Raw genomic sequence first — 13,639 nt, 5'->3', positions numbered from 1 at the left:
GTTGCTTTTTCTAAAGCCTCAAAAAAATTCTACCTTAGTAGAACCTTCTGTGGTGCCATAGGCACAAATAAGTCTCATTGTCCAGTTCCCCATTCTGATATTTGCCCACATCACTCTACTTGAAATTGCATTCCATTCAAGAAGAGTAGCTTTGTATTTAGTGTTGAATCCTATGGCTGCTCCTTCTTTTCCCTGATTGTCATGACCTGAGTAACGTTTTGTATTTATTGCTCAGAAAGATCTCGCTAGTTTTTGTCTTTTTTGTTTCAGTCACCCCTATTATGTCGATCTGGTACTTATCCAATTCCTCAGCTAGCTCCATTTCTTTGCATTTCAGGCTTCTTATGTTGATAGTACCGATCTTCAACTTTGATATTGAGTTGGAGTGTGTTTCTGGATTTGCTCCAGTAGCTGACTTTTCACTGTTTGCCGTGGCGAAAACAATGGGGACCTTGTTTAACCGGGCCACACTCCAGCTGGCATGAAATTCTTTCATGTTGTACCATTTAATACTGTGGGTTAAGCCAATAATAATACAATTTGGTTGGCTAAATCCCAAATTGCCAGCCCATCCTCATTCATTCAGTATCCAGGTAGATACCTAACAGGGTGCACCATGAGAAGGTGAGGATTGGACATTAGGTCAGAAGCCTTGGTCGGTTCTCTGCATTCCTTTAAAGGCTCTGTGGAGGTCTCCTCCACAGAGCCTTTAAAGTTATACAGTTTTGACCCTTAAGCACCCCTAGCACTACTTTCATTTCTCTTAATGACTTCCAGCTTTCCTGCTCACTGGAGATTGGTGACAAAAAAAAATTTGCGCAATGTAAAATTTCGCATAATGTAAAGAAATCGCATAACTGATTAATCACTCACTTAAAGTGGGAAATAGTATCATTTCACTTAGTTGCGCTAACTGATTATCGTGCATATCGAATTAGTGTTAAGCAAGGTTTTCCTGTACAAGGAGATGGTTTTATGTTAAATCTGGTGTCAGACAAGGATGTACATTATCCTCTCTGTTATTTTTTATCTATATGGATCACATTATGAAGGAAAGTGGTATTAAACCTGATATGAAAATTGGAGATGTTAATCTCAGTTCTTTATTCTATGCAGATGATGTTATACTTCTAAATAAATCTGCTACAAGTTCTGCAAGATTCCCTGACTAAATTGAATAACTCTAGTAATAAATTTGGTATGAAGGTCAGCAATAACAAGACAAAGACAATGAAAGTAGGTAGAAGCATTGAAAATATCATCTGCATTGTGAATGGAGAATGTATAGAACAAGTAAAACATTTCAGCTATTTAGGCATGATTTTTAGTGAAGATGGTAAATTAAATATGGAAATTGACTACAGAATCAAAAAAGCTGGTATGGTAGGAAGTCAACTGAATAAATTTATATATACGACCTGCAACAATTTTTCATAACTTTTTGAAATATGCTTTCATAAATTGTTCCTGGCAGCTTATTTCTTTTAATTTTTTTTATTTACTAATAGTGTATTTACTAAAGTGTATTTCTTTAGTAAAGAAATACTTCTCACCTTGTTTTATTAAGGAAAGTGTTCTCTCCTTTCTCAATGAAAAAGGAGAGAGTATTTTTGATTTTGATGTACTGAAGGTAATATTATTATTATTATTATTCGTGACACCTCCAAGGAGTCCGAAGACTCATCGTAGGAGGACACCTACAACTGTCTTCACCACTACACCAAACCTCTACCCAATCACCTCCATCAACGCCACCCACCACTACCACAACTAGTATTTTTTGTCTGTAAATTGCATATGTTCTGAAGGGCCAATTTGTGTGCATGAAAAACCTGAGTTTCCGGGAGAAAAAACCTTGCTACCACCATATAAGATTGGCTAACTCACCTTCGATTGAAAAAGTCCACATAAAGATTCCTCCCATCATGACGAGAATCGAACTTAGGCCTATTCCAATCGAAGGGCGCAATGTACCATCGTTCTTCCAATTGCACTACAGAGGCGTTAAAATGATATTGAAAATGTGGTTAAACATAGTGTTTATGCTTATTTTTTCCATATTTCATCCTAGCATAAACAAGTAAAAGTTAGTGGGGAATATCTCTGATTAGGCTACAGGACTTAATTAGGCGACTTAGCATCAGGACACTTTTGTTCCATAATGTATAGCATATTCTTTTCTTAGGATAAAATGCAAATATAATTTCTTGTTAAGTATAATAACCTCCTAATGGACATCTGGCTGTAGTAGATGGAATACCTCAATCATCTTGCACTTTGTATCCATGATATTTGGAAAGGATCTGAGAGGAAGTGTTCACTTGTTTGCTGATGATGCAAAGTTGGGTAGAGCAATTGTGAGTGCACAAGATGTCAAAATTTTACAGGATGATTTGGATAGTTTGGAGGACTGGGCTAGGAAAAATGGATGTCAATTTAATGTGGCAAAGTGTAAGGTTATGCACTTTGGGGTGAAAAGAATAGCAGCAGTATATCGCATTGGTGGAATCATACTCCAGGAGATTGATGAGGCCAGGGATTTGGGAGTGTTGGTGGATAGGGAGTTGAAGTTTAGGGGGCACATTGCAAAAGTAACTAAAACAGCTCACCAAATCACTTGGCTTCTGAAAAATACTTTAACATGCAGAGACGAACAAGTTGTTGTTCCTCTGTATCGAGCCTTGATAAGACCCCATCTAGACTTCTGTGCCCAGCTATGGGCACCAGGGTTTCTTCGTGATGGGGAGGAAGTGGAGAGGGTCCAGAGACGAGTGACCAAGATGATAGCAGGTCTGTGGAATGAACCTTATGAGAATAGGCTGAAGATTTGTGGGTTGCAGAAATTGGACGATAGGCGAAGGAGGGGTGATATGATTGAGACATTCAAATTACTGAAGAGTTTTTATAGGATTGATCCAGAAGATATTTTTGAAAATATGACTGATGGTGGGAGGACTAGTGGCCATGCATGGAAGCTGGGCAAGAGCGTGGTTGACAAGGGTGTTAGAGCTAGGTTCTTTTACTTGGAAAGTGGTAAATGAGTGGAATAAGCTTCCAGAGTCTGTTGTGGGTGCTACGACCGTGAATGAGTTCAAGGCAAGGTATGATAGATACTGTGTGAATGTTGAATAGTTGTTCTTGACATGATGTTAGGGCCTCCCTCGATGAGTCTGTCGACTCCTTGGAGTTTCCCGGAACAATAATAATAATAATAATAATAATACACTTCATTTCCTTAGTGTACATTTTGCATTATGGATGAACAATTCATGGCCAGTAGAGTAGTGAAATCTACTTCCAGTGTTGGTGTGATAATCAGTGATAAAAAAGACACTGAAGTAGACAGGAAAACAAAACTATTAGGTGTGTTCTAAGTAGGTGTAACTACAAGACATCTACATGATTTGTTTTATCATCATTCAGGCCTCCATTGAGTCAAAAGACTCAGCTTGGGAGGTCCTTCCTAGGAAACAAAATATATCCCACCATTCCTTGAACTCATTGACCATTCTTGTTCTCACCACTATCAGGCAATGCATTCCACAGTTCATCCACCCTCTATGCGAAGAAACCACTCCTCACCCTCTTGCTCATTGGTAACTTCCATGGATGGCCACTTGTCATTGCTCCTTCCCGCTGTTCCACCAAGTTAAAGAACTCCCCAGTGTCAACTCTGTAGTTCTCTCAACAGTTTAAGTCTCAATCATATAACCTCTCCTTCTATCTACCAAACTCTGCAGTCTACATTCCCTCATAACCAACATTATACAGTATTTTAACCATCTTTGTTATTTGCCACTGTACCCTTTCCACAGTTAACTTATCCACTTTAAATGCTGGGGACCAAATGTGAGAACAAATTCTAAGTGTGGTCTGATCAAAGGTCTTATACAATGGAATGATAATTTATCTCTGCAGATCAGCATCCCTCTCAGAATTGCAGAAATCCTCTGGGTCACCTTCACACCTTTGCAATATGCCTGCTGAATTTTAGTTTTCTATCAATCCCAGATCTCGTCTCCCCTACTTGCTCCAGTACAGATCCTCCAATAGAGTACGCAGCCTTCAATCGATGTACCCCAAACTTTAAGACTTTACATTTTGCTGCATTAAACTAACACCACCTTTCATTTGCTCATCTGTCTAGTTTATCCAAATCCTCTTGCAATGCTGCCACATCTGCACTATTACTAATAACCCTTCCCAGCTTCACATCATCTACAAACAACTGACAATGTCATTGATATAAAGGTTAAACAATATAGGTCCCAGTACTGGTCCCTGTGGGACCCCACTTATAACCTTCTGCTCCTTGATATTGCCCCACCATACAACTCTCTGATACTTATTAGACAGCCAATCCTGAGTCTATTTGACTAACCCAACATCTAAACCCATGTGCTGCAATTTAAATATCAGCTTATCATGTGGCACCCTCTCAAATGCCTTTGCAAAATCCAAAAAAAAAAAAAAAAAAAATGATAGTGTATGCCTTTCCCTCATCAACCTCTCTTGTAACTATTATAAAAGGCAATCATATTACTAAAGCAAGAGTGCCCTTAACAAATCATGTTGACTCTCACAGATAACATTACCCTCATCTACCCATATGGTTCTTCACTAATTTCTCCAAGATCTTAAAAAGTACTGATTAAACACAAAATGGCCTATAATTAGATACTTCCAGTCTGCTACAACCCTCATGCAATGGCACTATCTTACCTTCCTCCCATTCCTTGGGTATGTTTCCCATAGCCAGACTTTCATTGAAAAGTCAGGTCAATGGAGCTGTTAGTTCTTTAGCACATTCTCTCAAAACCCATGCAAAATACCATCTAGTCCCACAGCTTTACTGACATACAGAGTACTCGGTATTTGGAACACATTCTCCTCTTGCACCTCTGAACCTTGAACCTGCCCTATTTCTCCAATATGAAATACTGGAGATAAAATCTCCAGTATTTCATATTGGAGATAAAATGCTCCAGGTGAGTATTTTATCTCAAAGAGTTCATTGTACAACTCCATTATGACCTCTGAATCAGTCACTCTATTCCTGTTTTTATCCCACAATGTCATTCTTCCACAATCATTTCTCCTCCTACTGGCCCCATATGAGAAGAGATCCAAAGATCTCTTCTCATATTCCAGTTTCACCTTCCTTACCATACTAGTTACTCTCCTGACCTGAGTCTTATATCTCTTCCATAACCACTTTTTCACTTGCAGTTCCTGTTTGATATTGTTTGTCATCCACTTTAAACCAAATTGTGTCCTTCTTCACTCGTGGAATACAGCTTACTATTGCTACTAACAAATATTCCTTCACAATTTCCCAAGCACTAATCTCGGCCTTCCAGTTCCACCCTCCATGGAACTGCCCTAAGTTGATATCTAAGATTAATATAATATGCCTTATAATTCCACATACACTCCCTTCTCTTTGGTACTCCTGCATGGCTATTCATCTTCCAAGTCAAAACCACATGGTCACTCCCTCCAACTGGGGGAATTTTTGGATAACATTTTGAAGATTGCATATTCCTTATGGATAGTGGAAAGGCAGTTGAATAATCAAATTTATATGGGAAAAAATAAGCCAAAACACAAAGCTAATAATATTTAATCGTTCTTGGATCCAGAACTACAGGTAGAAGTAAAATGCCTAAGAGACTAGAGATACTACAGATATGAAAATTCATATCTGCAGTGTCTTTGTAATAAACTTTTATGTACTCATATCTGAGAAAATAAAGTAGTGATTCAAGTTACTTTTTTTTAATGTTAGCTAGGCTAATAATGAGCAATGAATAATTACTGATTAGCAGTGTGTTGCTAATTTGTACACTAAATTGGAAGCAGCAGCAGTACTGCATGTGGCATATAGATTATTTTAATAAATATGAGTAATTTTGGTAATTATTATTGGTAATATTTTACTTCAGATTGTAGTTGAGCATGCATATGTTTGTTTGTAATATGCAATATCGTTTAAAAAGCATTGACATGTATACAAGAATGACAGCCAAGGCTTTCTTATTCAGTGAGTTTAACATGAGGGGGTTTTGTGCAATGTAGTGTGCTTAATGTAATCATTGCCAAGAATGAATGGTTTATGTTATAAAAATGAGTGGAGAGAGAGAGAGAGGATGTTGGAAATCTCTCATGTGCGAGTGTAATAAATGAGTCGTGTTGAAAGCAAGAGAAGGAAGTCAGGCATGATAGTGAAAGTTGTAGAGAATGCAGTGTAAGGAGTGAGGGAAATAAGAGAGTATGAAAGAAGTAGCTGAAAGTGATGTGGATAGTGAAATGATACTGAGGAGAAAAAGAGCATGTTTCCATGGAGTCCATCATAGGACAAAACATGAGCCCAAGCAACCTGAAAGATGATTGTGCATGTGGCACAGCAGGATGGGAGAATGAAAGAAAGTGAATGGGAAATGTATGAGAGCAAGAAACTGGGAGTAAGGAGATGCTGTTCTATGGAAATTAGATGAGAAAAAGTGTACTTAGGAAGAATGTGATAAAAGTATGAAAATCAAGAATGCCAGTGATGTTAGTTTGCAGAAGAGAGAAGTGAGAGTTGATTGTTTTGGCATGCATGAATGATTTGAAAGGTGAGAAATATGCAATGATAGAAAAATATGAAAGAATTGCTGATAAAGCAATAAAGAAAAGTACCGATTGAGTTTGCTGCCTCAGTATGATAGAAATGAATTGAGAAGGACTGATTGCTAATGAGTCAGTGAGAAGATTGTGCACATGAGGAATAGTGTGCAGTTTATAGATGTATGTAGTGAATTTGAACAAAAAGGCTTGTATATGTGTGATGTTTCTGCATTGAATGGTTGGGAGAAAACTGTTTAATGAGAGGTTGGAAGTGAAAATTCAAAGAAAGTAGTATTAGGAGGGGAGATTTGTCAAGTATGGGTTCAGCCGTCCCTGGGACAAATTGGTGACAAAGTGGCTATGAGGATAAATTTGAAGATGTGTATTGCAGTGTCTAGTTGATAGGCAGAAAAGAGTATATAATAGAAACATTAGTTACTAATGGAGGTTTCTATATTACTGACAAAAGAAAATTTTCAATACATGAGTAAAGAGGGAACAAGCGTCACCTTGGGAATTGTGAGTGGTTGATTAGGAAAGAAGTGCTGACTAATGTTTGGCTTGAAGAGTGGTGAATGAGTTGCCAGACAGTTGAGTGCCCTAACAACGAATGAGTTAATGGAGTGGTATGATAGATATTGTAGATATATAAGGTTAGTGTAGGGCCCTCTTTTGCAACGAGTGTTTTGCCTCCATGGAGATACCTATGTAAATATATTTTGCTACAGTTCTGCTGATACTGCAACTTTACTCCATGCATTTAACAAGGATTTAAAAAAAATGATAATGAACTGTGTGTGTTAAACACATTCATCTCCAAGGAATTCATTAGTGATTATTTTTAATATTATATTCAGGTATCCTGTATTTGGACTTCCCAAAGCTCAACCATGCCTGCAGTAAGGGGTGAAGGAATGCGTGGTTTGGCAGTGTTTATTTCAGACATCAGGAATTGTAAGTCGTTTTGAAATATAATAGTTTGAATAAACTGTGCTTACTGTTTTTTTGTCTGGTTTAGAGATTTGTAGTTAATACCTCATTGTATATTACTGTTGGAGACATTCAATTATTGTTTTAAAAATTAAAATATTATTGATGTAAATAATTACTTAATATTATATACTGTACTTTGGACTTCCATGGAATTTGTGGACAACCTTGCGGCAGGATTATTTTCCTGACCCCCCCCCCTCCCATGGAGTCGCAAAACTCCGTGGTAGGTCAACACCAGTGAACAGTGTATCATACCACTCTCTAAACTCATCCACAGTCTGCATGTTCACCATCCTCTCAGGCAATGCATTCCACGTTCCTACCACTCTCCATGCTTAAAACTTCATACCCTTTTACTCAGGTTTTTTTTGTTACTCCCTGGAGTGGCTCCCTCCTTTCCATTTTTCTACCATATGAAAAAATCTCCTTAGTGTTAATACTATAACCCTCCAACAGCTTAAATGTTTCTTAAATCTTCCCTTTGCCTTCTATCCACCAAACTCTGCAGTCCGCATGCCCTCAGTCCATTCTCATAATCAATGTTGTATAGTGTCGATATCATTTTTGTTAGCAGTCTCTGCACCCTCTCCAAGGTTATCCTCTAATTCGTAGGCCGAGTGGTTAGCGTATCCGCTCTCCAGCCAAAAGGCTGTAGGTTCAAATCTCGTCGTGAGCATGCATGTTTGTGATTGGCTGTGTAAATATTGGTGGTGGTGAACAGTAGATGGCGTTGGTGTAGATCAGTGTTTCTCAACCTTTTTGATGTCGCGGACCCCTGTAGCTAATGTTGACATGTCGCAGACCCCTGTAGCGAATGATAATTCACCGCAACTCCAGCCAAAAGGCTGTGGGTTCGAATCTCGTCGTGAGCATTCATGTTTGTGATTGTCTGTGTAGATATTGGTGGTGGTGAACAGTAGATGACGTTGGTGTAGATCAGTGTTTCTCAACCTTTTTGATGTCGTGGACCCCCTGTAATAAATGTTAATGTCGCGGGCCCCTGTAGCGAATGATAATTCACCGCAACCCCCCGTAAAATCCAAACTGGAAATTTTTTATATTTTACATATCATAAAGATGAAGTAATATATTACAATTTTACAGCACTAAATGTGTTATTTATGACAATGCGATACTGTTATAAATGGAGATATTCGGAAGAATATGAACATATCAATTAGGCCAGGTGTGAACAACATGATAAGATAAAAAATTTAATGAAAATTAACCATCCCGCGGACCACAGGTTGGGAAACACTGATGTAGATGATGTGGTTGGTGGATTTGAGTAGTGAAGATGGAGCGTTGTGGAGTAGGTGCCTTCCCTGTGACGAGTCTTGGACTCATTGGAGGTGTCACGTAATAACACTAATAACTCCTTCCTCTCCAAGTTGCCCTTAAATGCAAACAGTTGTGCAATGCAAAACACCATATTTAAAATAAAATAAAAAAAAAGAAAGAAATTCTTTTGGATCATACGTATTTGAAAATAGTTTTCCCCTGATGAATTCCATTAAAATAAACTATACGCATTTTCCTGATTTGCAGAGTTGTTAAGCACTACGTGGTGTTAGATAAAAAGTGGGCGATAGACTATTAAATCGCAAATATTATTATACTATTATCGTACAAAATCTATTTTACTAGACAGAAACGATCTCTGTAAAGAATATTTTAGGCCACTTTAAAGTGGCTTAAAAATATTTTAAGCCTTAACATACGATTTTTATGAATCAGGATATTAATTAATGTGAAATCATACATTAAAAGCGAGAGAGTAAAATAAAAGAATTTGATGACCACACCTTCTCGTGCATAAAACTAATGGAAAACCAGACCATTAATTTGTGTTTAACTCCCCCCCCCCCCACACACACACATTGAGTTTTTCCTACTATAATAGAGCAAGAAGGAAACAAGATTGATCAGCGACAGGAAATTATCAAAAACTGATTTGGTGTTTATTTGAATTTCATTTAACTAACACTAAAACCGACAGTTTACGTAAGTCGTCGGACTTAAAATCATCAGGAGTCAGGACTCGTGTGTAGATTTTTCACGAGTGTAAACAGTGGCAATCAACCGTTGTAATCTGCAAGTGTTCGAACAAAGCTAGTTGTTGCTATCACGTTCAGTGGTGTAATGCCTATCATATCTCAGCTCTGCGGTTGTTAGATTGTTACGAAACTTGCGTTTTTTTTTGTTAGATTTAATAAAATATAATTGTGGTCAACAAACATGTAGTATCCATACCGAAAGTTAAATAAACATTTGCTAAACAAAGAAATATTACACGTGATTTAGTGTTACGATACGCCTACGCCTTCTGTTACAGTTACTATCCGAAGTAAACCACCTGCGAAATTTAAAACCGTAAACTTGGAACTGATACGTAGAATGAAATAATGCAGCATCGTTGTGCAATACTGGTTTTTGGTGCAGGCATAGTTTTGATTATACATTTTATTTTAGTTTGGAAATCTGTTTAAGTGCGAAAACATAATGGACAAGAATAATTAGAGAACAAAGGTTCATTTTTTTGGAAACTGAAATCAGTAGTTAACACATTTAAGTTCATTACAGGAAAACCTCGCTTAATGCGATTAATTAATCCATCAATTAATGCTCGCCAAGCGAATACAATGACCAATAGGAATAATTATAAATCATCCATCAGTTAGAGTAAATTTGAAAAAAAAAACAAAAAAACATAGTATTAGCTATATTAGAGGATAAAATCATCAAATTAATAAAAATTAATTGCTTAATTTTTTTTTAAATGTCTAAACATTTGATTGAGCTACTTTTTTACAAAAAAAATTAAGTAAAGATGTTTGAATAGTGCTCGACTTTTTCATCTAGGCATGCAATTTGCGATAACTTTATTCTGTGGACTTCGAAGCTTGGTTCCACATTAGGATCAGCATCAAACAAAATTTCCTTAGCATGCTCATTGTGATTGAAAACTAGTTCAAATTCTTTTGCAGTTAGCTTTTTAGTCGTAACATTCTCTTCTGTTTGCATTTCTTTATCTTCTTCATATGCATGCTGTTCTTCTAGTTGAAGATCATTCTCGCTTAATTCTGAATGGAAATCGAGGAAGTTTCTCACATCTTCATTATCCAGTTCATTAAATCCAAGTTCTTTTCCAGTTGTGCTGATTTCTTCAGTAATGTTAGATCTTGGATTTTGCGTACGATAAATTAAAATCGCCTTTTGCATTGTCTCCTAATGAAGCGTAAGTCGATCTTTAGATACTTTGTATCCTGGTTGAGATGCTTCCGTTTTAGCTAGGAGTGTTTTTGTTGGCATACGCTTCCAAAAGAGACCAGTTTCGTCGACGTTAAATATTTGACGATTGCCATAATCGGCTTTCTGAATTATCAGGAAACTTGGCCGCAGAATCTCTATCAGCACTAACAGATTTACCAGTTATTCTTGCGTCATGCAGCCCAGCTCGATTTTTAAAACGGCCATCCTGAACTCGCAGTAAAGCTTTCACAATTCTCCTGAAATTTGGTCTTTGAATGAGGTGAAAATATTGAGAGCTTTTGCTTGAATATTCTTTGTACTAAGAGGTACGCTTTTTTTTTTTTTTTGCTTATAATCCTCAATCCAGAGTGATAGAAGACGTTCCATCTCGCTGCAGATTGGTGACAAAACATTTAGCGTAACGTAAAAAAATCGCGTTAATTTTAATCACTCGCTTAAAGCGGGAAATTCACTCAATTTCGCTGATTATCGCGCATATGAAATTCGCGTTAAGCGAGGTTTGCCTCTATTCATCTTATATTTTATTTCGTTTTCCTGATTTTAAACGGCTATTGCAGCCGTTAAAAATATTTGCTATTTTGTATGGCTTTCAATGAGAAACTGGCAGCAAAAATCCTATGTATTTGAAGAAATAAACATTCTTCAAAAAAGTATTCTATTGGTGTAAAAATTTGTCATTTGTAAATTAAATATGCACAAATGTGATTAATTAAAAGGGGGGTATCATTTTAAAATGGTGTCCCAAAATCACCAAGAAATAGTGGTCACTTCACCTGATGCAAATATTGGCTCATGTGAAAATAATGTCATTGGTGCATGGCAAGAATGAAACAAAACGTTTTGTAATAAGTGTTAATATAGTTTTAAACACCAAAGTCTGTTTGGTTTTTAGAGCATTAGTCATAAAAATATTAGCCATAAAATGCCTTTTAAGTCTCATTTTTCAATAGCAGTGCAATCAGTACTGTAAACTTTGTTTTGGCACCAAACAGAAAGAAGTTCAGCTCAGTTATGAACTTAATTTATATTTCTTGTTTGGTCTTTGTGGATGGCTTTCTACTTTTTGAGAATCCAGAAATCATTTGTTAGGCATTCCATATATGTCTGTACTATTGTACATGCTTTTCTGGTTCATGGTATTGGAATATGGTTATATAATTATTTTCTGGTTTCTTTTTCTTTTAATTGGCCAAAATGGAAATCACTGAAAGCTTTTCACTTGGTTTTTGGTTTAATCCTTTATCCAAGTGTAAAGGTTACTTTATCCAGTTACTTCACATGCAAACTTTGTTTGTATGTGAAGTAACTTGACGACTGGGCAACTTGTATATAGAGGCTAATCACCTCACATCACTTGCTTTAGTATCCCATAATGCAAAGCACATATCCTTACGAACATGTATAATGCTATATATTATGGGAAGGGTCACTGCCCAAATCGGTTTCAACCTTTAAGATCTCATCATTGGGAGCCAGACCCAAAAGTGATACCAAGGTGTTTGCTTACTTGGATAAAGGATTAAGCCAAGAATATAATTTCTTAGCATCTTTAATTTATAGTAATAAGTTTAGTTTAATTCTTTATCCAAGTGTGAGCAAACAAAGTTTGCACCTGAAAGTATCTTCAGGACTGGGGTAAGGTAGTGCAACACCAGGCCACTCGTTGCAAAGGTGGAGAAAGTTCTCATCACTCCTATCTCAGTATCTCCCATAATGCAAAGCACATCTCCTTGCGGATATGTGTAATGCTATGCATTACGGCAAGAGCCACTACCCATACCGGTTTCGACCTTTATTGAGGTCTCGTCAGTGGGAGCCAGGCCCAGTAGTGGAGATACAAAGGCAGAAGCAATGAGAGGTCATCCTAACCTATAGGAGTTGCCAAAGGGTGTGCAACCTTATTATTAAATTACTCCAGATTCAGAGAAAGATGTTGAGAGTTTATTTTTCACTTGGTTAGACAGTAATAAGTTTAGTTTAATCCTTTATCCAAGCGTGAGCAAACAAAGTTTGCGCCTGAAAGTATCTTCAGGACTGGGTAAGGTTAACGGTAAGGTAGTGCAACACCAGGTCACTCGTGTGGCCTGGTGTTGCACTACCTCATCAGTTTCTTCAAGCATAATTTTACCAATATAATATGACATTGGATATCTAATCATGCCGAAGTGAATGACTTTATATTTACTGATGTTCATTTTCCCATGCTCACAATTCCAGCCTCTTCAAATCATACTGCAAGTACTGCATATCAGCAGCATTCCTGATTGCCTTACCTATCTTTGCATCATTGGCAAATAGTTGTATCCATTCCTCTTGTCTAGTTCAACGGTAACATTGTTATAGAATTTTTGCTAAAACCTTCCCTTAGTAAACCCATGTTATTCGTTGCAAAGTAGATCACTGTCAACCCAATTCTGAATGCGAGCCCTAACCAATTTTTCCAAAATCTTCACCACCATTCCCGAGATACTAATTTGTTGATAGTTGGATACATCAGTTTTGCACCACCCTTGTGCAATGGAATTACCATATATTCTTTCCATTCCTGTGGAATCTTCCCTGTTCCACGACTCATTAAACAGCCTGGTCAAAGGAAGAGCCAATTGAGCTGAACACTCTTTTAGCACATGTGCTGATATCCCAGCACTCCCTACTGCTGAATTCTTATTCAGTTCGTGCAACAGCTCTAATACATCGTCCTCATACACCTGAGTTTCTTCATCCAGTGAAGAGGTAGCAGTGAGCTGAATATCGCATACACCAG

The 13,639-nt window shown here is 37.3% G+C and overlaps 1 protein-coding gene across 1 annotated transcript in view; it reads left to right on the top strand.

Annotated features, from left to right (window-relative positions):
• Nucleotides 1-13,639, top strand: part of LOC150092515 (AP-2 complex subunit alpha-like) — a 440,587-nt gene that overhangs the window by 8,650 nt on the left and 418,298 nt on the right. Inside the window, exon 2 of the mRNA XM_090414707.1 lies at nucleotides 7,467-7,563. Coding sequence (XP_090270833.1) covers nucleotides 7,500-7,563 — 64 coding nt within the window. The 5' untranslated portion in view covers nucleotides 7,467-7,499. The remainder of the gene's footprint in view (nucleotides 1-7,466; nucleotides 7,564-13,639) is intronic.

This window comes from Typopeltis vanoorti, chromosome 25 (assembly GCF_054136105.1).
Source record: "Typopeltis vanoorti isolate ZY-2024b chromosome 25, IOZ_Tvanoo_1.0, whole genome shotgun sequence".
In the NCBI taxonomy this organism is placed as follows: Eukaryota; Metazoa; Arthropoda; class Arachnida; order Uropygi; family Thelyphonidae; genus Typopeltis; species Typopeltis vanoorti.
The sequence above is the reverse complement of the archived record's forward strand: the minus strand, read 5'-3'. Positions and strand labels throughout refer to the sequence as shown.